The 23,876-nt window shown below is 38.8% G+C and overlaps 1 protein-coding gene across 8 annotated transcripts in view; it reads left to right on the top strand.

Annotated features, from left to right (window-relative positions):
- GALC (galactosylceramidase) overlaps window positions 1-23,876 on the top strand; it is a 153,117-nt gene that overhangs the window by 5,063 nt on the left and 124,178 nt on the right. For 6 of the 8 annotated variants that reach the window (XM_045451779.1, XM_045451781.1, XM_045451780.1 and 3 more), the window contains exons 2-7: window positions 4,366-4,434; window positions 4,683-4,746; window positions 6,543-6,656; window positions 8,638-8,777; window positions 11,132-11,170; window positions 13,850-13,980. In XM_045451779.1, the coding sequence (XP_045307735.1) occupies window positions 4,366-4,434; window positions 4,683-4,746; window positions 6,543-6,656; window positions 8,638-8,777; window positions 11,132-11,170; window positions 13,850-13,980 (557 nt within the window). Of the gene's footprint in view, window positions 1-4,083; window positions 4,204-4,365; window positions 4,435-4,682; window positions 4,747-6,542; window positions 6,657-8,637; window positions 8,778-11,131; window positions 11,171-13,849; window positions 13,981-23,876 lie in introns of those variants that run through there. The other 2 variants (XM_045451783.1, XM_045451785.1) reach the window with 2 other exon arrangements.

Here is a 23,876-nt window from a genome sequence, read left to right as displayed (position 1 = left end):
ACATTTCATAATTTCTAGAGGCATATACCTTTTTTTTTTTAAGTAGCAGTTTTTCATTATAGCACAGGACATGTATACTAACAAATCCAAATATCTTTAGCTTCTCTGTTATGAGAAACCAAAAGTAGATAAATCTGTGTTCAATAATGTTTCAATATTTTATATTTGGCAATGATCTATGTAGTTAATGAATTTCCATCATTGAACTTGCAAAACTCTAAGGTTTCAAGATACCAAAAAGAGTAACTATTTTTAAGTACACATAGCCATAAAACATAATTGTTGAAAAGTAGATGCCTTGGCAATCAAAGCTGGAGTCAGACATTTGCATTATAAAAAGAAAAAGCACACTATTGGGGCTTACACTAGAATGGATAACCTGGTCTATAGTTGATCACAGATCTGACCTGCTTTGCCAGTTGGGGTGGGGTGGGGGGACAAACCTTTTCCCTAACCCAACTTACTCTTCCTGATTTTTATGCTTTTATTTTCTCATGTTACCACCTTACTCTAAGGTGCTGGTGTGTTTCAGGGTAAACTGGACTGATGGGCCAATGTGTGTGTTCCTTACTACAACCATCCTTCTTTTTATTTTTGGGGTCTAAACTTAAAATAGCCAATATTTCATTAAATGGGGCCCATCTGTCTTAGTATCTTTACTTGTGGCATTAAATCCAGTGTTTAAACTTGCTGAAAAATGGAGACCTTTGGTTATTTTATTAACTCCGTTTAAAATTAGTAAAATGAGGAGAATTGTTTCATAACTCAGAGTAGGATACCCTCATCCATTCAGTAGTGTCCCTTTGTGTAGTAAGGTGCTCATCTTAGGTGCTTAATAAATATTGACAGATGAAAATGGTTGTAACACGATATTTGCACCCCACTTTAGACTTCTGTATGGAGTCCCTGGTATATAGAACCGTTTGTGGCAGTAGTGTTTGGAATGTTCTCATTTAATATTCAGATCTGATAGGGAAGGCGGTATGGGGCAGTAGTTAAGGGCGTGGGTTTAAGGGGTACCTGGGTGGCTCAGTCAGTTAAGTGTCTGACTTTGGCTCAGGTCATGATCTCACTGTTCGTGAGTTTGAGCCCCATGTCGGGCTCTGCCCTGACAGCCCTGAGCCTGCTTTGTATTCTCTCTCTCTCCCGCTCTCACTGCCCATTCCCTGCTTGCACTCTCTGTCTCTCAAAAATAAATAAATATTAAAAAAAAAAAAGTGGGTTTAAGAGCAGATTGTCAGGGGTCTGTTCTGGGCCCTGCCATCCACTGTATAGCCATGGGCAGGCTATTTAATCTCTCAGCGTCTCAGTTTCTTTTCTGGGGAGACTGTGATACCTGGTGGGAGCATTGTGAAGACAGATATAAAGTGTTTGGGGTGGCATCTGGCATGTGGTTGTTGCGTCAGTATCATCTTGTTTGATCAGTTAGAAAGGAGGAAGTTATCTTTACATAAAAAACTTATTTGGGTATAAAATGTCTCAATAAATTGAGAACTTGGCCCGGGTCAGCTATGTGCTAAGGCTTCTTCCTGGGCTGCTTGTAAGCAGCTCCAGGGCTTTTTCAGGGTCTGTGGTTGGTAATTTGGTAATTTGTTACTCTTTGATGGTGCATTTCATCATTTGGCTATACTGCTCTGAACTGACTATTGCCATTGACCCATGTCTCTTACTCACTTACAACACCTTTGTGTTGAGAATGACACAGGCTTGCAATAGCATAACGATGTGGTGTGTTTGTTTAAAGTTGGCTTTAAAGGATAGTGCATAGAGGGAAAAATAACCTCCAAACAGGGGGTTCTGTTTTTAAAATGTTCTTAAATGTTTATTTATTTTTGAGAGAGAAATAGTGTCAATGGGGGAGGGACAGAGAGAGGGAGACACAGAATCTGAAGCAGGCTCCGGGCTCGGAGCTGTCAGCACAGAACCCAGTGCAGGGCTTGAACTCATGGACTGCGAGATCATGACCTGAGCCGAAGTTGCACGCTTCACCTACTGAGCCACTCAGGCGCCCCCCAAAATACACCGTTCTAATGACATGATTCAGGGTGGGAAACATTGTTTACCTCTGATCAAGGATAGGTTATCGTGCATAGACTGTGTTCATTCACTTAAAAAGTACCTACTTTAGTATTTGAGTCTCTGCCATTCTGTAAGAATGGTGAGAACACTGACTATATTTTTAAAAACAACTTATATAATGCTGGTCATTTATTGAGAGCTTACTGTGTGCCAGCTACTGTGCTGTGTCCTTTACATACACCTTGTTTTAGCCTTAGAATAGTTGAAGCAGTTCTAAAGAGTAAAAAAGCCTACTTTACAAGTTTGCCCTTGGTCACATAGCTTCTAAGCGATGCAGTCAGGGTACAGGCTCCCTCTGACTCAGAGCCTCCCATATTCTGTGGCCTATGCCAGAGCAACAAACAGTACCATAAAAGATGCTAAATAAATGTTTGCCGAACAAGAGAATAAATGGGGATATGAGCTTGAGTAAGACATAGTCCCTGTCCTCCAGAACTCAGAGGGGAGACAAAGAAGTATGGCAGTGAGTAGGGGGCCGGGGTTAGGAGAGTTAAGGTAGAGATGTAGACCTGAAGCCAGAGACACACCTACATCAAATCAGTGGGGAGGGGTGGAGAGGGGCCTTCCCTGAGGAGGATGAATGGAATTGGCCGAATGAGGGTGTGGAATGCATCCCAGACAGAAGAAAGAGAAGTGGTTTGATCTATCTAGATAGTAGGCATGAGAGTGGTGCTGGGTAAGGTGTCCAGAGTTACGATCCAAATAATTAAAGGATCTGGGTATAAAACTGAGAATTTGAACTTGATCCTGAAAGCTCTTGGTGGAGGGGAGGTCTGGACAGGTTTCAACAGTGTACTTTCATGGTTAGATTTGCATTTTGGGAAGATTATTCTGGCAAGTAGTGTGGAAGCTAGAATACAGGGAGGCAGACAGGAGGCCCGGAGAACCTTTAGGCTGTTGTAATGATTGAGGACAGCCTAGATGAAGGAAATAGGGTTGAAGTCAGGGGTTGGATTGGAGAGTATTAAGGAGGTCTTGGTGACTGAAGATGGATGGGAAGTTGGTGAAAGGTAGCCCTGAGTTTATGGTTCTTTACTAAGGTAACAAATTCAGGAGAAGGAACAGACTAAGGAAAAAGTGCTATGTTTGTTTGGGGATGTGTTGAACTTGAAGTGAATAGAGGGTAGCTCCATGGGTCTGCGTCTCAGTGGCAGGGGCTGGGGAGATTGTGGGTGTGAGGGAGATAGATTAAAAGAGCCACTAGAATGTCAGTGGTAACACACATGAGAGTAGGAAAACAGAACATTGAGTATAAAAGCATCTTGCCCTTGGTGTCAATGGTTTGAACCTAGAGCCTGTCTGGCTTCTAAGCCTAGGGACATGCCACTATTTCATGTTAAAACTTATTTCTTTTATTCCCCTTATGTATATTGCTCCCCAAAAGATACATTATTGGTCCACTACTGGTTTTGTGAGTTCTTTGTTGAAGCAGTCATTGCCCATGGGTTAGATGTGATCGTGTTCATCCCTGCATCCTCCACCTCTTTCTTTCCATACATTCTGATACCAGTCTTGTGTGAGGTTTCCTTAGTATACCTTGGCCTGGGGATCATTGTGTGATCATTCTTTTTTGTGTGTGTGTGTGATCATTCTTAATAGGAATGCCACTTACAAATCTCCGGTAAAGATGGGAGAGTATTGGTTCCTTTCAGCATTGCTACTTAATTTGCTGCAAGATGTTGAAGGGAAAGGATTACTTGTTATTCATCCTTTCCATGATCCCAGGGTTGTGGGATCAAGACTTGCATTGGGCTCCATGCTGGGGCTGCAGCCTGCTTAAGATTCTCCCTCCCCACCCCCCGACTCTGCCCCTCTGTCCTGCTTGCATGTACTGTCTCATTCTCTTTCTCTCTCTCAAGCAAATAAACAAACAAACAAACAAACAAATAAATAAATAAATGATAGAGAACCTAAGTTTCTAAGTTTCATTTCTTCTAATAATCACTCTCTGAGTTAAGTTCCTCATGACAAATTTGTAATCACGAGGTTCATCATAGAATTAACTTACCTTCCGGCAAACCTGCATCTCAACAGAAGAGAAATATGCTGTGGCTTCGAACCTGTGTTTTAGTTGTTGGACAAACAACAGCCTTATTCGCCTAGTGATGGGCAAAATAAAGGCAGGTAAACAAGTAACCTGGGAAATGACTTTCCTCAGCTCAACTTTGCCCACGAGCTGGCTAAATACGGGCATGCCAGGTGGTGCAGGTCGGCACTATGAAAACCTGTTCATGATTGGATTTGTTTTATTCACACTTTTGAATTTTTTTTTTTTTTTTTTTTTAGGCAACCTCCCGACTTCTAGTAAATTACCCGGAGCCCTATCGTTCTCAAATATTGGATTATCTCTTTAAGGTAATGAAAAAATAATTATTTAATGGCACCTGTGATATGTTTGAAGCTATGGTGAATTTCAGTGGTAGAATTGGTCACCTTCACATTTCTAGCTTTTAAAAAAAATGGAAAATTACTTTTGGATTAAGTGGCTATTGATTTGAAGTTGGTCTTCTCATCTGTCAAACCAAAGGCAGTAATTAGTCACTGTCATGTTTTGTCCTTCATGCGGTGAATCACAATGTTAACACTCCTCCTTCTTTCCCCAGCCAAACTTCGGTGCCTCTTTGCATATTCTAAAAGTGGAGATAGGTGGTGATGGGCAGACTACAGGTAGGAGATTTGGGGAATGGGTTTATTTTCCTTCAGCACTTTAATCTCTACCTAACCTTAGGGACTGTGAATCAGAATGTAAACGATATCAACATTTTTGATGTTGATCATTGCTTAGTACATTCTTATTGTTCCTCTTTTACTCTACTTAAAAAAATATTATATCAAAATACTCACTTTTCCCATAAAATGGCATTTGGACTTTAGATGGCTTATTTAGTTGAATTAATTTGTAGTAAACAAAACCACAGTTTTTAAAAAAGCTATTTTCACGAGGCAGAGCATAGAGACAGGAGTTTTTATTGAGAAATTAAAAAAAAGAAAGCTTTTACCATAGAAGGCATGTAAAATATTATGTTATTAGCTTTAAATAAATTTGTGGCAAAAATATGTCATCAGTATTTCAGAGATGCAGCTTTTTTCTCTTTTATTTTTTTATTTTTTTAAATATGTTTATTTATTTTTGAGAGAGAGGGAGAGACAGAGCGTGAGCAGGGGAGGGGAAGAGAGAGAAGGAGACACAGAATCCAAAGCCGGCTCCAGGCTCTGAGCTGTCAGCACAGAGCCCGAAGCGGGGCTTGAACTCACGAACTGTAAGATCATGACCTGAGCCGAAGTCGGACGCTCAGCCGACTGAGCCACCCAGGCACCCAGCCTTTTCTCTTTTAAAAACAAAATTATTTTTAGCCACTAAATTTTCAGTCTTCACTGTCACCATTTTGATTGACTTTATGTAGAACATGTAGTCATTTAATGTACAGAAAGAAGAAAATTCTCCTGATGATGATGCAGCTTATTATTTACAGGCCAGATTCCATTGTAGTGAACTTTACAGTATTGTCTCTATACATGTGTTCCTGTTGGTGACTCGGGAGTAACTTTGGTTAAAGAGATACGTCTCTGTGGTGGCATTAGTGTTTAATTAATATTGAAAGAAAAAAATGCAAATCACAAATGAAAGAAACCTCTACAAGGAAAACTTTCCCCAAGTTATTGTAAGAGGACATGTATTTTATTGTCCACCCTTTGATGCAGAATTGATAATGACTGGCCATCTTCATTTGCTGAAGTGAAATTCTTCAGGTAGTTCTTGTGAATTCTGATGTTTACCTTTAAGAGGCAAGGCCCCACTCCTCGTGAGACCCTTCCTAACAAGGGCAGATGTTTGTGAAATGTGGTGACGTATGAGGACAGATACCAGGATATCAGTTATCTACCTTGACACACTATGGAGGTTAGGATAGAATTTTCTTACAGAGGGGTTGTGTAGATGTATACTCATTCCTTTTTTTTTTTTTTTTTTTCTCAAAGCTCTGTTGTCTTGGTATAACAAGGCACGTTATAGGCTCAAGGCCTGGGTGGTGAGAATGGGGCTAAGGAGCTCAAGATTTACATTTAGGATGGAGAAGTTAAAAGCTGAGGTGATCTGAACTCAAAGTTGGACATGGGGACTTGAAAACTCCAGACAGACCAGACCAAAAGCCCAGGAAAACATAGTCCTAGGACTCTTCAGTTACTTGAGTTGATAACACTTCTCCTTCTTTTAACCCTGCTTATAATAGAAAGCTGTGGTTTTATTTTTCAAGACATTTACGATACTTAGAATAATGAAAAAAGGTGAAATAATACACTTTGATCATGCATTGTCCAGTTATCTAAGATTATTCTTATTTGCCCATATCAGGATTGGAACGGGAATACACCTTCTCTGAAATGTGTGTGTGTACAGGGGAGAGTGGCCCTAGGAAACACCATTAAAGGGTGGTTTCCTTTCTCTTTTGCTCTCTCCCACGCAGATGGTACTGAACCCTCCCACATGCACTATGCATTAGATGAGAATTATTTCCGAGGATATGAGTGGTGGTTAATGAAGGAAGCTAAGAAGCGGAACCCTAATATTATACTCATGGGTAAGAAGTGAAGTTTGTAATGCTTTTGCAGTCTGTTTAACTTTCAAATTCTGAATTATTCATATGGAGTTACTGTTAATACTGAAGTACTAACAATGTTAATACTACCCTTATCCTACCAGCCGCAAAGCCTGTGCCAGGCTTGATCCTTTCTTTGCCTTTATATTTTATGTCTGCTCTTTATATGTAATACCTCTGGAGTAAGGCATTACTCTTCCCATTTTACAGAAGCAGTAGGGACTTAGAGAGGTTATGCCACTGACTTAGGTCAGATAGTTAGTAAATGCCAAATTCAGATACAGAACCTAATTCCATTGTTGTGATGCTAAACTAATTTCCTCAACAAAATTTCTCATCAAAATTTGTAAAAGGGGGGTACTATTTAGAAAATTGTCAGTAGGCGTTATAGTACATCCCAGCTCTTTGCGAAATTATGCATTACATGCGGTAGTAGGTGCCATTTCTAGAAGACGTGCACATCAAGTGTATGTTTTGAACCTCCACAGTGTGGTGGGCACTGTTCTAGGCATTGGGGATACCCAACAATCCAGCCGCTACCTTCTGCCCTTTCGGAGCTTAAGCTCTAGAGGCAGCATCGCTGGATGATTTCTCAACTCGTACTACTACATCCACTTTACAGGTTTCGTGTGGCAGTGCACAGACCTGTAAAATATTGCAGAATACACAGTGATGACATCCTTGCATAGTTTGAAATGAATTTGATTTTTTGAAACAGGCTTACCCATTCAGCCTTGTGAGTGAGATCAATGAAAATTCATTTTATAGGCTTAATTTCAAGTCATTTTCAAGGTCATTTTCAACAATCAAAGGACAAGCACGAGTTTTTCTAAATAAAAAAAAAAAATGAGGAGTCAGTGTGTTCTTTCTAAATGGTCTTTTGTAAGAGATTCCAGAAATGTTGTGAGCAGTAAAAAAAAAAAAAAAAAAAAAAGCATCATTGACTTCAGCACGTACTCCCCCATTGGGCTGCTTTCATGGTCAGTTCTCATTTAAATGTAGAAAATCTGGCATGCTGAACCATGTTCTAACAAAGACTTACACATGGTGGGCCTATAGAATGTATTTGGCATTTCATTGTTTAAAAATGTTCCAGTATTTTAATGTCACATTTTTTATGGGATACACACTTAGGCATTCATTTCTCCTGAGTTTAGAAAAATAAGCATTTCGTTCTTTTAGTTTTGAATTTTTTCTGTGGTGAACTCGATTGTTTTTATATGTATATATATATATAAACAATTGAGGAACTTAACGGTTGAGCTTATTTTGATATGTTAGTAACAAAATTAGGATGTAGAATTGTAATTAGTGCTCGTCTACTATTCTCATTTTCTTCCTTAAAAATAATAATTAGGGTGTTGGAAGAATGTGGGCTATTTGATTTATATCATACCACAAAGGGGTATTTTCCTGTTGACACATTGGCATTTATATTGATAATGATGACAAACTAGTTTTGTTGAGTTTGATTATCTGACTAGTTAGTATTTTAAGGAGACTTAAGTTTTAAGAAGATGTACTAGTAAAAGAGGAATTTGTATTCTATTTAACTTGTAGGAATATTTAGGCATAAGCCTTTCAGAAGAGCTCTCTGATTTGACTTCAGAGGGAAGATATTGTATATTAAATATCCCTATAGCAGGCAGTGGGCATGTTGAGTTAAATTGTATGTTACATTTCTTTCCATGGGTAAGTATCTTCAAGAGAGTGTGTTCTTATTTCTTTTTCTTGAAAGAGCATTTGGAATTATGGAACCAGACTCTAGGGCTCAGGAAGGAGTTCCTGAGTTCATAAACTGGAAGGGATTTTGAGAATATACACAAGATATATAATCTTTCCTCTAATAAGATCTCTATTGGCTTTTTGTTTACCCTGTGTTCTCTTTGGTTTCTTTTGCCTTGTTTTGGATGGTTGCCAGCACTGTAATACCCACCCCACCTTTACCTTTTCCTTCCTACAGGGTTGCCATGGTCATTCCCTGGATGGCTGGGGAAAGGTTTCAACTGGCCTTATGTAAATCTTCAGCTGACTGCCTACTACGTCATGACCTGGATTGTGGGCGCCAAGCATTATCATGATTTGGACATTGATTATATTGGGGTTGGTAATGTATTTAAACCTTGATTAACTTTTGGACTTTATTTGTAATTTCTTAAAGCAATTTGATTCTGTGGCATTTTGTTACTAACCATTTTGTGGTCATGAGACCCAATTTGTTCCTTTGGCATCTGATAACAAATTAAGTATGTGACCTTTTATTCCTCCTCTTTTCCCATCCAAATTCTAGCCCCTTTTGAAAACTGTACGGAGTGTATACCTTCTCTGAACTTTTTCTTTCTTTAATTTTGATTTTGATACTACTCCAGCCCCAGTTCTCCTTGAAAGCTTTCCCTCCTTTCTCTTGTTGTTCAAGAATACCACATTTGCTATCTGGTTAATGATTAATCTCATTTTGCTCTCTGAATCTCCTGCTGTTCTAAACCAGACGGTGGCAAACTTTTTCTTAGTGGGTCAGAGACTAAATATTTTAGGTTTAGTGGGTCAAAGGCAGTATTAAGGATATTATGTAGGTAATTATATAGCCCTTTAAAATGTCACCATTTAAAATTGTAAAAACCATTTTTGGCTTTTGGGTTGTAAAAAATACAAATGGTGGGCTGGATTTGGCAGGCTGGCTGAAATCTGCCTACCCTGTCTTAAACTGTTATTTAACACCTTATAATGATTTACAAAAATGTAAAATATGATGTCTTTCCAGCTGGTCTGTTGGCAGGCTGGAGGCACTGTACCTCTCAGAGCCCCGCACGTACATGTAGTGGTCTCCATATATGTTTGCATATTAATATGCCATATGTCAAAATTGATTTTAAAAGTGTTCAGCGGTCAACAAGCAATTATTGAGCTCCTACTGTGTTGCAGACACTGTAACTTTGTATTCTAGGGATACCAAGATTAATAAGCCCTTAAGGAGTTTAGGGAGAGAGAGAGAGAAACTGGGTGGAGAAATTGTGATATCACAAAGGACACGGGGATAAGCCCAAGGTTGTAGGGAGCCAGAAGCAACAATATACTTTGTTTTTTGTTATCTTTCTTCAAACTATAATTGGAAATTAGTTTGTATTTGAGAACATTCTTAAATGTCAGGGTGTTTTTTAATTTGTAGTGAAACTAATTGTAGATTTGGATCTAAGTAGCGCTTTATTATGGTAAAGTCACACTTGGAAAATATTTCTGATAAAGAATGGGTAATTCACATCTCTTTTAGACTTATGTGCTGTGGTGAGGAGATTCTTTGATTAAAAATACCTTCCTGTATCACTAGAGTAAAATGAGTTTTAGTGTCTAGACTCTAGGCCATCTCTGTTATTAATAGTTTTCTCAGCTGCAAAACGAAGGTCTTGGATGTTCTCTTTCAATTCTAAAACCTCATCATGATTCTAAACCAGCAAGAGTTGTGCATCTTCCTTTTATCTATCCTCATTAAGAATTTGCCTTTGTGGGGGCTCCTGGGTGGCTCAGTTGGTTGAGCGTCCGGCTTCAGCTCAGGTCACGATCTCGCGGTCCGTGAGTTTGAGCCCCGTGTCAGGCTCTGGGCTGATGGCTCAGAGCCTGGAGCTTGCTTCCGATTCTGTGTCTCCCTCTCTCTCTGCCCCTCCCCCATTCATGTTCTGTCTCTCTCTGTCCCCAAAATAAATAAACATTAAAAAAAAAAATTAAAAAAAAAAAAAGAATTTGCCTTTGTGATGTAGCACATCACTGTGATCTTATGTGTGCTAAAAAAAAATTACTTCTACGATGTACTTACTACAATACTCGGCTTTAGGTGTGCTGGTGGGATCTTGTAAGAATCATTACAGCACTCCCCATGTCTGTTAGGTCTCCAGTACCTAATATAGTCCCTGGCATGCATTACATTGTCAGGATTTGTCGAATGATTGAATGGAAATTCCAGTTTTAGGAATAAGTGACTTTTTGAAAAATATCCACCAAATATTCAAGGTTTTAAAAAATATTTTAATTGTAAAAAGTTATGTTGTCTTATAACATGTCTATAAATTCAAGAAAAGGACATTCCATAAAGTACGAAAAATTGCTTTTTAAGAATTTTTTTTAACTTTTTTTTTAATGTTTATTTTTGAGAGAGAGAGAGACAGAGAGAGCGCACACGCACGTGCACAGGAAAGGAGCAGAGAGAGAGGGAGACACAGAATCCGAAGCAGGCTCCAGGCTCTGAGCTGTCAGCACAGAGCCCGATGTGGGGCTTGAACTCATGGACTGCGAGATCATGACCTGAGCTGAAGTCAGAGGCTTAACCGACTGAGCCACTCAGGCGCCCCAGAAAAATTGCTTTTTAGATTATGTTAAAGATGATGAGAGCAGTGGCATCTTAGTGATCATGTCTGCTTTCTGATACTTCACTTTCAATTCAGACTTTTTGACTTTCTGTTTTGCAGATTTGGAATGAGAGGTCATTTGACATCAATTATATCAAGGTCTGTACAACTTTAAATCTTTTTGTCTTTAAGTTTTTGGTAAATAATTCCCTTACGGTACCATGGAAATTAGAAGTAGGAATGCTGTATTTTTTACAGCACAGATGCTTGTTTTGCTAGTTCTGGCATAAAATTTGAGCAAAAACGTAGTCATGTTTAAATTCCTGATTAAAGTGTCTGTAATTCCCTGTGAACCCCAAGTTTCATTGTCTAAAGAGTTGTGTTGAATTTTCCCATTTTAAAATTTATTATTTGTAGAATTATGATGATTATTATAAAAACAGCAGCATCATTTTAGACTTTGAGGACTTAGAGAAATGTAGCTTCTTTTTGTTTCAACTGAGCAAAGGAGGCAAAGATGAAAAAGAACAAAGACCTTAGTTTGGGGTCTTGTAATTGCATCTCAGGGAGCACAGATTCTGGAGTAGCCAGAAAAGCGTCTCGCTCACTTTTCTGGGGAAAGCAAGGAGTTTTTCTGAGAAAGAAGGAAGGGGTAGTTACATGATGTAGACAAAGAGGAGAAAAGAGAAAACTGCTAATTTGGTGCTGACCGGTTGAGCCACTTCTGATGACTATGTCATTGATTACTTTGTTGGTGCTATTACAAACAAAACTGTCCCTAGAAGGTATGAGTTAATTTTACTGCCCTCATATGATCTGAATGCCAGTTGCTCTGTTGAAATATTAGGAGGAATTGCTTGTAAGACTGTTGCCACTTCTGGCCCAGTTCAAGAGTTCATCAGGTGGAAAGGAAAGTGGAACTTGAAAATGGGGCCTTTTATGTGCAGAAATTTTATATAGTTCCACATCCAATATCAAAATTTCCAGTATGCAGTCTCATTATTATTTTCTGTGGATGGCTATTCTATTGGAATGTTCTATATGTTTCTATCTGTGATTAACAAATAGGTGGCAACTAACATTTGCAAAGTATGTTATTTTTTGAGTCACTTTTCCTAAATATTTGCCTCCACTTAATTCTCACTCCCTTCCATACAAGGTAACCACTATGATTGCTATTTTTCAGGAAAGGAAAAACTGAGAATAATGACCCTCTGTCACTGGGAAACTAATGGCAATTTAACTTTTAAGGTGGATATATTCTTTAGTTTACTTTTCAGTTCCATTTGTGTTTCCTCCAAGAAACACAGTTTTGTGGTTATATTTCGTTTCAGGTAAAAAATTCTTTAAGTGTCTTATGTTTTTATTTTTTTAAATGTTTTTATTTATTTTTGAAAGAGAGAGACAGAGTGAGTGGGAGAGGGGCAGAGAGAGAGAGGGAGACACAGAATCTGAAGCAGGCTCTAGGCTCTGAGCCGTCAGCACAGAGCCCAGTGTGGGGCTTGAACTCATGAGCTGTGAGATCATGACCTGAGCTGAAGTCAGATGCTTTCCTGACTGAGCCACCTAGGGGCGCCTAAATGTCTTATGTTTTTGAGCAGGTAATATCCACTAAATTTCTTTCATTTATTCCCCAGCAGGCATTGACTCAACTCCAGGTTTGTCAGGCCTTCCCTATGTACTTGGAAGATAAAGATAGAAAAAATACTGTTGCTGCCCAAGAGGGGCTCACATTTGGGGACTATAGAGTCCCACGTGGACAACTGAAATATCAGTCCTAAGTTCTCTAGAAGGATAATGCCCAGGCAGGGTTGTCAGAAGGTGCAGAGAGGAGATGACATTCTGCTTGGATGGATTAGGGAACGCTATTAAAGGAGGTGACCTGGAGTTGGAATCTTCAATATGGGGTGGATAGGAACTCCCCTTGTTGCTAGGGCAGGGGCGGACACTGCAAAGAAGTGAAGTAAAGGGATTTGGGGGAGGAGCAAGGATGAAAGGTGGAGTAGATGAGCTGGGGACTCTGAGCCTTGCACAGCCCAATGTGTTCACTGGGAGCAATGGTGCACTTCACTCTGTAGCCATGGGGTTTGATGGGGTGGCTTGCAGCCAAGGCCTGTAACTCAGGGTCAACTCCAGGCTGCAGGCGTTATCAGTGTAGTGGTGAGAATGTGGTGGAGGGGGCGTTGTGGGGTTATGGGAGGTGGGGCAGGGGGCTAGTATAAGATGGAGGCTCAAGGTTAGTGAAAAGCTGTGGCTTCTGGGAGCACAGGGCTGACGAGAGCCGCAATAGCCCCGAGTGGAAGACAAATTAGTGCGTGTGTCCTGGGTGACCCTGTGGTTGGCACAGCTTCACGGCAGGGTCTTAGCAGTGAAGGTGAGGAATTGTTTGTCTATCCAGATTTGACATTTCACAGCTTACGTTTTTTTCCTTGCGACTCTACATGTGTCTCTCTAGTTGTGTCCGCTTCATATGAAGGAAGCATTAAGAACATTAGAATCTGGTTTCCTTTTTCTTTTAAACTAATGATCTGCAGCTATGGTGGTGGTTTTATTTATTTTACTATTAAGGGTCTGTTGTGGATTCCATTAAAGTCAGAGGGAAAATCCCTCTAGAACATTTTTACCTCTTTTTTTTTTTTCTTTTTACATTCCCACCAAGTAAATTATCTTAATGATAGTGCTTTTACTTTCCAAAGGAGGCACATTTCTATTGAGAAATAATATGGACACTATCATCCAGGATGCTGATCTTCGAAGATACTTCAGCTGTTGTGGTTGTAATTCAACAGCTATAAACACAGTTGTGAACTCTCTGCATTCTGTTTATCTTCCCAAAAGGTGTTAAGAAGGATGCTGAACTATCAAGGTCTCCATCGAGTGAAAATCATAGCAAGTGACAATCTCTGGGAACCCATTTCTGCTTCTATGTTGCTCGACACTGAGCTCTTGAATGTGATTGATGTTATAGGGTAAGGACGGTTTTGCTTTGAAAACTTAACAGTTTCTGATTGCTTGCTTGGGATACTGACTTTGTTTTTGCTTTTCCTTCCCACCTGATTACATTTGCAGAGGTAGCTTTCTTGTATTTACTTAACTAAAGCATGTGTAACTGATATTTCATTCCTTTTTCTTTGAAATGTACATACAGTTGACCCTTGAATAGCACAGGTATGAACTAAGCCGATCCGCTTATGTGTGGAATTTTTATGATACTGTGAATGTATTTTCTTTTCCTTATTATTTTCTTAATAGCATTTTCTTTTCTCTAGCTTATTGTAAGAATACAGTGTACAGTAAATAGAACATACAAAATATGTGTTAATGGCCTACGTTATTGGGTCTTCTGGTCAACAGTCTATTAGTAGTTAAATTTTAGGGGAGTCAAAGATTATACTCAGATTTTCAAATACACATGTTGGGGGGCATCATGTTGCCCAAGGTTCATCTGTACTTTGGGATCTTTCTATGACAATGAAATGTATTGGTACTTTACAAATATTGTGTTAACGTTTGGGGTAATGAAGCATGGCTTTGTTTAGATTAAGGGACAGGGTAGTTTTTAAATTTTAGAAATTACAAATGGCAGACTTCCTGTGGTTGGGAGTTCTTCCATGAATGAACACTTATGTAAATGGTACGGCATGAACCCTGACCATGGCTCTTGTCATGTTTCCTCAGCAGGGTGGCTTTGACCCTGCTTCTTAGTCCAGCTCTACCATTTAGTCCTCTGGGTCTTGGCCTTCCTGAGTTCCAGCAGTAATTTTTTCTCTGTCTTATTTATTTGCTTCTTTCCAGTCTTATTTAGAAATAACTGATGTACATTACTGTGTAAGTTTAAGGTGTATGGCCTGATGATTTGATTTACATATATGTGAGATGATTACAAAGGTTTGGTTAACATCCATCATCGCATATAGATTCAGTGAAAAGGAAAAAAATTTTTCCTTATGATGAGTGTTCTTAGGATGTACTTTGTTAACGACTATGTATCACACTCAGTGTTAATTATAGTCATCATACTGTACATTACATCCCTAGTACTTATTTATAATTGGAATTTTGTACCTGTTGACAACCTTCCTCCAATTCCCCCTCCTATCCCTGACGTAGGAGTATTTTTAAAAACAAATTTTTTTTGACATTTATTTATTATTGAGAGACAGAGACAGAGCGTGAGCATGGGAAGGGCAGAGAGAGAGGGAGACATAGAATCTGAAGCAGGCTTCAGGCTCTGAGCTGTCAGCACAGAGCCCGACGCGGGGCTCGAACTCGCAAACTGTGAGATCGTGACCTGAGCCGAAGTCAGACACTCAACCAACTGAGCCACCCAGGCGCCCCCCTGACCTAGCAGTATTTTTTAAAGTGAATTTGAATTTTGTTTGTCATAACAACATATATAAACATTTGAAAAATAGAATACACATATGTGTGAAATTGGTTCTTTATTTGGTATGAAGACTGTTTGACATGTGTCTTTTTGTTTTCAATGAAGAATTTTGAATGTACACAAAGTAGGCAGAATAATATAATGAATATCCGTGTTCCCATCACTCAGTCTCCATAACTGTGACCCATGCCCAGTTCTCCATCACACATACCTGTCCATTCTGTTACCTGAACTTGGGTTCACCTCTTGGTGGCTGTGGGGCCAACAGACACAACCCAGCTAAAGAATAGGGAAGGGAAGGGTTTTATTTGTAAAGTAAAGGAGAAAAAGTAAAGGAAAACACCTGGAGTGTTTCCCAGAGCAGTGTCTCCTGGAACAATAAAACTGGGGAAATTTTAGGCTAAGGGTACCTACGTATTCATGAAGGGACTTGTACTATGAGGCATTCAGCATGGAATTGGGGCAGAAGTCATCTTAAGATGACAGAGTCCAGGCCTCAAAGCTCAGCATCATCACTTCTGGGTATCTGAGTGCTCAGAAAGGTTTAGATCTTGCAAAGATAGCTCAAGAATGTGCGTGAGGTCAGTCTTTGGTTTTGAACCAGCACTGGGAGATTTACCACTGATTCCTAGTTCCTGATGTGATTAGGTTATCTCCTGGTCTGATAGTGGCTGTTTGTTCTTACGTTTTTTTTGTTCCCTTAAAATTGTTATCTACTGGCATCTATTGTTCTGCAATTTCAACATATCTCAAGAAGTTCTGCTAGAAACAGGCTTTGGGCAAGTAGTGCTGGTCAGTCAGGCATAGATCACAAGATGGCTGGGGGCCCACGATGACTTTTCTTACAGTCAAGGAAGATTTTCTTGTCTTTTTTTCCTCGGGGACCCCAGCTCTTTCCACTTACAGTTCCTCTCTTCCTTTTCCCACATTATTTTGAAGCAGATTCCACACACATGTTATTTCTTCCATACATGTTTTAAGACGTATCTCTGAAGATAAGGATTCTTTTTCTTTTTACCATAAGCAGTAATACCATTATTACATCTAAAAATGTCACAGTTTTTTGATATTATCAAATACCTGTTTTTGTTAGTTTATAGTTCTGTTTGATCGAATCTGGATCCAATTTAGATTCATACACTGGGATTGGTTGATATTTAAGTCTCTTCTAATTTTTCGGTCCTTACCTCACCTTTTTATTCCCTTTCATTTGTCAAAAAAAGCTGGATTGTGTGACCTGTAAAGTTTCTCACAGTCTGGATTTAATGGTTTCATCCTTTTAGTTTGGTTTAACCTGACCATCTGTCCTGTTTCCTGTTGGAAATTGATAGAGGCATGGTTAGGTTAGATTTAGGCTTTTTCTTTTCTTTCTTTTTTTTGGCAAGTAAAGTGAAATTAGAATATAATTTTTGCCTTTATTGTTAAAACTTTCGTAAATAGCTGAAGCGTTGAGAGGAAAGAAAGTTGTATTGATTTTGAATATATTTGGCTAGGAAAAAATATTTAATTTTTTTTTTTTTTAACGTTTTTTTTTTTTATTTATGAGACAGGGAGAGACAGAACATGAACGGGGGAGGGGCAGAGAGAGAGGGAGACACAGAATCGGAAACAGGCTCCAGGCTCTGAGCTGTCAGCACAGAGCCCGACGCGGGGCTCGAACTCACGGACCGCGAGATCGTGACCTGAGCTGAAGTCGGACGCTTAACCGACTGAGCCACCCAGGCGCCCCAGGAAAAAATATTTAAATGAAGATACGGGTTTTACTGTATCTTCATGAATAAGTTGGATGTTTAATTCATTTTATCTTTATTGATGTGGGTTTCTAATGCTACACAAACTCCTTTGAGCAGTGCTTTAGCTCTGCTTTATTATTTTCTAATTTTACTGCACTGTGGTCATTTAATGCTGAATTTATTTTTCCAAAGACTTTCTCAGGAACTTCTTTTTGTATTATTATATTAGGATGTAGTCTCTATCCGTATGTAAGAGTTAAGTGTATATTCTCTACCTTTTCTACCTTACTGATTGCATTGTTTAGGTATTCTGTATGCTGATTATTTTGTTCACTTGACCATCCAGGGTTACCAAGAGTGTTAGTTTCGTCTTGCTAGTGGGTTTCAGTTTCATGCGGTTTATGCTTATCAAAGTTGCTGCTGTGTTATTTAGCACCTAGGTATTAATAAATGTCTTCTCTTCATTCTGGTTTGTAACAGTTGACCCTAGAAAATGTCATTCTTTGTGGTGCTTGGTTGGCTTACTAGGAAAAACATGTGACTCTTGATCTCAAGGTCATGAGTTTGAGCTCCACGTTGGGTTTAGAGATTTTAAAAAAAGAAAAGGAAAGACAATGCCATTCTTTGCTTCATTATGCTTCTTGGATTGAATTTTGCTTTGCCTATGACTAAGAGACCTCTGTGTTCTTTTCATTTATATTTGCCTGATCTGTCTTTGCCTGTAATTTCATCCTTTACCTTTCAAGGTCATCTCATGTTAGGTGTGTTGCTTGCATTATAGCATAGATTCAGATTTTGCTTTTTTTGCTGCCCTAAAAAATCTTCAGAGTTTAATGAATAGGTTAAACTCATTTATATAACTGAAGGTTTTGTTTTCTATCCTGCTACATTGTCTTTTGTTATTTAATTATTTAAACTATATATATAATAATATAAAATCTTGCTCTGTGATTTGTTTTCTTTGAACTTCTAAAAAATATTTATTTATTTATTTTGAGAGAGGGGAGTAGGGGTAGGGGAAGAGAGAGAGGGAGAGCGAATCCCAAGCAGGCTGTGTGTTGTCAGCATGGAGCCCAATGTGGGGCTCGATCTCACACACTGTTGGATCGTGTCCTGAGCCAAAATCAAGAGTCGAACGCTTAGCCGACTGAGCCACCCAGGCACCCCTTGTTTGCCCTTTTTGAAGGAGGTTTCTTTTTTGTTATTAGCAAGGTTTGGCTTTTGGTTCTATTGATTGCATTTGTACTGACACCTTTATACCAGTGTGTCTCAGCTGGGGATAATTTTGCCTCCCAGAGTACATGTGGTAATGTCTGGAAGTATTTTTGATTGTTCCTGGCATGATAGGTGGAGGCCAGAGATGTTTCTAAGTATCCTCCCAAGCACTAGGTAAGTTCCCCACAACAAAGAATTATCTGACCAAATGTCAGTAGTGTTGAAGTTGAGAAACTGTTTATACTAATCCTCTTAGTTTCTTTTAGTTATTATGTATTGGTTTACTATACACAATGGGAAAATTATTTCATAACTTTTTCTTTCTCCCCTTCTCACTCCTACAGTGGAATTTTAATTACCAAAATTTCTTAATCTTCGGACTTTTACATGAGCTTAAGCTTCTACTATCTTGATTTGTGAGCTGCAAGCTGTAACCTTTAACTCCCAGCCAATTGGCAAGCTTTATTTATGTTTCATTTTCTTTTCTCTTCCTATTTTGCATCCACTATATTAGTTATACATTATCAGAACATGCAACGTTTATGTACTACTCAATTACTCTTTCTTTTAGTATATAGTTTTGCCATTAGGCATATGCAGTGTTCACCTTCAAGTCTTTTGCTGAAGTTTCTTTCCTAGATTCTTGGGTGTCCCAAGCTTAATATTTACCATATTTTTTCAGGAAGTGCTAATGGAAACAATATTTCTTGATCTCTTACATGTTTATTACTATTTATCTGTGGCCTTTATATTTGAAGGACAGTTTGGCTAGATATAAAATTCCTGCCTCACATTTTTTAAATACTTGAATGTCATAAAATTTACTCCATTGGTTACTTATGTAAAATGTTGCTGCTGAGAATTCTGATGCTAGACTTCTTTTCTTTCTTTCTTTCTTTCTTTCTTTCTTTCTTTCTTTCTTTCTTTCTCTTTCTGTTGTTGTTTCCCCCTCTCTTGGACCTCTCACCTACTCAAATGCAGAAGAAGCTGGTGGTCTACCAAAACCTATCCTGTTCTTCCTGGGCCCAAGGCAAGATTCTTAGCATTCTTTGCAGTTAAGATGTGGCAATCTGATTAAGTTCCTGGTGATGAAATGAGAGCAAAATATGATAAGAAACACCCCAGGGTTCATATTCTAGGATATTGGGTACATTCTCTTATATCCATTTTCCTTCCTACTGGCTGGAATCTGTGGCAACCAGTTGAGTGTGGAGAAGATATACGAGCTGCTTCCACCAACCTTGGCTCTCAACTAAGGATGATCATATGGAAACAAAGAGTCTGAGGCGTCTAAACAGTATTACTTATTTTTTTGGTATAAATACTCTGTTTTGTCCCTGAGAATTCCATATCTTTGCACAATGGAAATAGTGAACAAAAACAAAAACAAAAACACCCCCTCATATTAGTCATTGAAACTGTCTCCAAGAATAGAAAATATCCTTTTGTAGATATGCTTATCTTATATGCCAGTATAAGGAATTACTTCTATTTCCATGGTGGGATACTTGATACTATAACTTGATCCCTTGGATCACTGAACTATGTCAGACATAACCATCGCTAGCTTCCATGTGTTAGGATATCATTTACATGGTTTTAAACTGTTTTCATAGACCAAAACAGGTTGTGGTTTAAACAAGGTAGATGCTGGGGCGCCTGGGTGGCGCAGTCGGTTAAGCGTCCGACTTCAGCCAGGTCACGATCTCGCAGTCCGTGAGTTCGAGCCCCGCGTCAGGCTCTGGGCTGATGGCTCAGAGCCTGGAGCCTGTTTCCGATTCTGTGTCTCCCTCTCTCTCTGCCCCTCCCCTGTTCATGCTCTGTCTCTCTCTGTCCCAAAAATAAATAAACGTTGGAAAAAAAAAATTAAAAAAAAAAAACAAAAAAAAAACCCCCAAAAAACAAGATAGATGCTTATTTCTTAAATAAAAGTATAAAACGGTATACGGGAGCACAGAGCAGCTCTGTTCTATAAGGTGCTCTCTAGTTCCTGTGCTTCTGTCATTTAGTGTATTATCCTTGTTCAGACTTTTTGTTTTTTTTTTTTCCTTATAAATGACGTGGCACAATTCCTGTGGATCCAAAGAATATTTTCCCTTAACTCTAACGTCAAGTAGTTATACACTATTTACCACTTCTAGGTATATAGTACATGCCTTTTCAATACCTGTATTTAAGTGTTTTCTTATTTCAGTAAGATCCCGCTCCATGACTTTGATTATGCCTTTGGATCTTGTTTGCATATTACCTTTGTTCCATATTTATCTGAAACCATTGTTACCTCTTTATTTTGGCTTGATTCTCTATAATTTTATCCTTGCCATCCCCTGTTTTCCTTTTGGTGTTTTCCATTTCTGTTCTATCTTGTGTTCCTTTTCCTAAAATATGTTTTTTATAATTATTCTATAATTCTCTCACTTTAGTCTCATGTACCTCTGTTGTCTAATAGCTTCATTTCCTTGAAAATTTTTTTAATAAAGTATAACATACACACACATGCCTACATCCATACGTAAAAGTACATAAATCCTAAGAATATAGCATAATGAATTGTCACAAAGTGAACATACCCACGTAACCACTACCCAGGTCTGGAAATAGAAAATTATCAGTATCCAAGTAGCTCTCTGCTTAGAAATCTTTCTAATCATTAGCTCCTCCTTTGGTCCCAAAGGCAACTGCTAATGTTAGCTCTAACACCATAGACTAATTTTGCCTGTTTAAAAACTTTATTTAAATGGCATCTTAGAGTATCTTATTTTGATCAAAATTATATTTTTAAGATTAACTCATGTTGCCAGGTATAGATGTAGTTCATTTTCATTGCTGTTTTGCGTTCAGTTGTGGGAATATACCACAATTTATCTTTCTATTCTTTATAAATGGTCTTTGGATTATTTCTAACTTTTGGCTACTGTGGCATAATGAGATTTTGCTCAGGAGTTATTGATTCTGTGGCTGCTACCTCCATAGGAAGAGTAGATCTCCCTGCCCCATTCATGTTGTACTTGGCCTGCATTACATTTATAAATTCTTGTTTCATACTCACTGTGCTTTCTGGGGTCAGCTCCCTCTGGGCCCCATTCTCCCTTCTGCCTGAATGTTGTCTCTCCCTCACCCTGGGTGTTCTTGTCTCATTCAATTTAGACTCTCATTCAAGCAGCTTATTTTCACAGTGAGGCTCTACCATTCCAGATAGAATTATTTGTTATTTATCTCTGACATTGTTAAGGGTTTAAACCTGTATTGTCCAATACGGTAGCCACTAGCCACAGTTAGCTACGGGGCACTTGAAATGCAGCTAGTCTGAATTTAGGTGTGTTGTTAAAGCTTGGATGTTTTGGGGCGCCTGGGTGGCTCAGTCACAGTTGAGCGTCCAACTCTTGATTTTGGCTCAGGTCATGATCTCACAATTCATGAGTTCCAGCAGGGCGTTGGGCTCCATGCTGACAGTGTGGAGCCTGCTTGGGATTCTCTCTCTCCCTTGCCCTCTGCCCCTCCCCTGCTTGTGCTCTCTCTCTCTCTCTCCCTCTCTCCAAATAAATAAATAAATAAATAAATAAACTTTAGGGGTGCCTGGGTGGCTCAGTCACTTAAGTGTCTGACTTCGGCTTAGGTCATGATCTCACAGTTTGTGGGTTTGAGCCCCACATCAGGCTCTGTGCTGACAGCCCAGAGCCTGGAGCCTGCTTCAGATTCTGTGTCCGACCCTCCCCCTCAGTGCCCCTCCCTTAACTGTGCTCTCCATCTCTCTTAAAAATAAATGCATAAACATTAAAAAAAATTAAAAACCACATTTCCTTTAAAAAAATAAAGATATGATATTTAAAAAATGTTAAATGTTATTCATAATTTTTTATGTTGAATCATAGTATTTTGGATCTAGTGGGTTTAAACAAAGTATATCATGAAAATTTCCCTTCTGCTTTTTTAAATGCAGCTGCTACAAAATTTAGCATAATGCACATATCGCCCACCTCCTATTTCTGTTGGTTTAAAGGGTCATGGTATTGTATTTGTACCTCTTAGTGAATTCACTGTTTTCTATTTACCCCCGACTGAATGACTGCAGCATATGAAGGCATTCCCGGTTTCACCAGCTGCCCTCTGATGCCTCCATGGAGGCTAGGGTCTGCTGCTTTGGGGCGCGACTGCCTGCTGTTCCACAGTTTCCACACCACACCTGCTGATCCTGGGTCAGTCCTGATGCTGCAAGACTCCTGGGGATTCCCTGTCGCCCACTTTTGATGAGGACGTTGTTTGTGGGTTTTCCCCTTTCCCATATCTGGTTGGTCTGTCTGCTTTCAGGAGGAGTCCGATCCACCTCGTCCACAAGTCCTAATTCTCTTTTAATACAAATGTGTTCCCCTGTTAGGATAACTCTGATTTACTTCCGGTAATCTTAATTTTGCATCTGAAGTTTGAAAAATCACGCTGTGAAATGACCAGAGATTTTTGCCTAGTTACATACATTAAAAATTATAAAGGACCTTTGCGTTTTGTCGAACTAGTGATGGGTCCGGATGTTGGGAGAGACCCAGTTTTTAGCATCATTTTTTTCCCCTGTTTTGCTCAGATCATGTAATAAATTACTCAGTTTTAATGTAACAGTTAACATTTTCTGAATGAGGGATGTGATACCTATTTCGGTAACTTTAAAAGATACTTTTTTCAGATTATAAAAATAATGCATGCTTACTATAGAAAATTTGGAAAATGTAGAAACCTGTTAAGACAGACTTAGGACTTACACAGAATCCTAACATCTAGAGATCATTAGTAACATGATAGCATATTACTTCCCAGGTTTTTACTTTTTTCACAAGTATAATTGGACCACAGACACACCAAGAGTACATTTGGCTGAGGGACAACTGAATGAGTCTTAATATTAGTATGTGGCTGAATATCATGATCACAGAATGAAGTTCTGGGATATAAGAATGAAACTAAAATGCAGAACTCTGTTAAAATTATATTGTTCCAAAGATTAGTAACAGATACTGTTATAAAGATTAGTAACAGACTTACCGTGTTTGGCATTGTAGTGCCAGAACAATAATTTCCTAATCCTGTGAGGTACTAGCTTGCTCTTGAGGTCTCTGTAGTGTATGTTTACACAACCGAATTAGGTGTGTGTTTCCGGCTGAGTTCAGTGACTCTGCGACATCTTGGTAGTGCCTCGTTTTTCTTGAATACTTCTTTTTATGTCCCCTGTTCTCTGTTACGTGTTCTTTTCTTCCTTATGAAATCCTGGAATGCCAAATTAATGTTGTTCCATAATTCATCTTCAGGAGGTAGAATGAATTCCCAAATGAGACTTTTTTTGTGACAGATTCGTGACCTACATGGAATTAAATAACTAAAAACTAAAACAAGTCTTGACCATCATTTCTTTAGTGTAATGAATACTATGATACCAAACTTAATTATGATGTAATCCAGTCCCCATTATTCTGCTTGTATTGTTATTAAATTTTTTTGTAAATAATTGTCCTAAAAAGTACACACTCATGTCCCTAAAATTACG

The sequence above is a fragment of the Leopardus geoffroyi genome, chromosome B3 (assembly GCF_018350155.1).
Source record: "Leopardus geoffroyi isolate Oge1 chromosome B3, O.geoffroyi_Oge1_pat1.0, whole genome shotgun sequence".
NCBI lineage: Eukaryota > Metazoa > Chordata > Mammalia > Carnivora > Felidae > Leopardus > Leopardus geoffroyi.
This window is presented reverse-complemented; position numbering and strand designations above follow the sequence as displayed.